Below are 1,309 nucleotides of genomic sequence, written 5' to 3'. Positions count from 1 at the left end.
TCCCTTAAATATCCTCACTTCCCTTAAATATACTCCCTTAAATGTCCTCACGTCCTTTAAATGTCTTACTGTCCTGAAATATAATCCCCTAAATGTCCTTCCTACCCTTAAATATCCTCACTGTCATTTAAAATAATCCCTTAAGTGTCCTCATTTACCTCAAATATCCAAACTATGCTAACTTCCCTTAAATGTCTTATTGTCCTTAAATATACTCCCTTAAATGTCCTCACTTGACTTAAACACCCCTAATTATGTCTAAACAGCATCACATCGACGTCACAGTGTCTTTTAAATATCCTAAATGTTCTTAAATATCCTCCCTTAAGTAAAAACACACAGCAGACGTGAATACAGTCACTGATCAGAGGGACTTACAGTAACTGACCTGATGTTTTTGTGCGTCTCAGACGAGGACGAGTGTGTGTCTCTGCCGGGCGTGTGCGGTTCTGCTCGGTGTGAGAACATGGAGGGATCCTTCATGTGCGAATGCGACCGAGCCGGAGAGGAGTTCGACACGACGGCCAGACGGTGTGTCGGCACCACAGGTAGGCGAAGAAATACTGTCACGGTGCACAAAAATGTTATTATAGGGCAAATAAATGTCCTCAGAGTGCAAATATGTCCTGTTTTTCTTTTCCCCAGATGCAAGGGTTGTCCCCAACTATCCCACCTCCTCGTCTTCTGCCTCCTCTTCATCTTCCTCCGCCTCTTCCTCTTCATCCTCCTCTTCCTCTTCATCTTCTTCTTCCTCTTCTTCGTCGTCCTCCTCGTCCCCCCAGTCTTCTTCTTCTTCTTCCTTCCACGTCAGCGTGGTGGAGCTGGCCCCGATGCTTCCTCCTCTCCCTGCAGCCCGACCAGGTGAGCTGAGGGAGTGCTACTACAACCTGGCTGAGCGAGGAACCTGCAGCCTGCTGGCCACCAACACCAGCCAGCAGGAGTGCTGCTGCACGGTGGGGGAGGGCTGGGGGCTGGGCTGCCAGTACCACACCTGTCCAGCAGCAGACACAGGTGAGACGCCCGGCAGGAAGCTTCAACGTCAGAGTGCAGCTCAGAGGCTGGTTGATGTTTGACGGGTGGAGTTTGTGTGTGTTGCAGCCGAGTTTCTGTCTCTGTGTCCCAGTGGACGAGGATACACCACCGCTGGAGCCGGAGCCTTCAGCTACAGAGGTACAAACACCATCACACCTTTATATGGAGCTGCAGGTGAAGTTCACTGCTAACCCAACTGATTCCTCTCTGCTCATTACTCCAATATCAGAATCTGCCTACAGTTGACACTTTATTTATAGTCTGAGGTCAGTGAATG

General features: G+C 49.2%; 1 protein-coding gene across 1 annotated transcript in view; it reads left to right on the top strand.

Moving 5' to 3' along the window:
• Nucleotides 1–1,309, top strand: part of ltbp4 (latent transforming growth factor beta binding protein 4) — a 36,602-nt gene that overhangs the window by 26,536 nt on the left and 8,757 nt on the right. The window contains exons 22-24 of the mRNA XM_008304468.1: nt 411–548; nt 646–1,011; nt 1,099–1,211. Coding sequence (XP_008302690.1) covers nt 411–548; nt 646–1,011; nt 1,099–1,211 — 617 coding nt within the window. The remainder of the gene's footprint in view (nt 1–410; nt 549–645; nt 1,012–1,098; nt 1,212–1,309) is intronic.

Source organism: Stegastes partitus, unplaced genomic scaffold (assembly GCF_000690725.1).
Source record: "Stegastes partitus isolate 25-593 unplaced genomic scaffold, Stegastes_partitus-1.0.2 Scaffold2233, whole genome shotgun sequence".
NCBI lineage: Eukaryota > Metazoa > Chordata > Actinopteri > Pomacentridae > Stegastes > Stegastes partitus.
The sequence above is the reverse complement of the archived record's forward strand: the minus strand, read 5'-3'. Positions and strand labels throughout refer to the sequence as shown.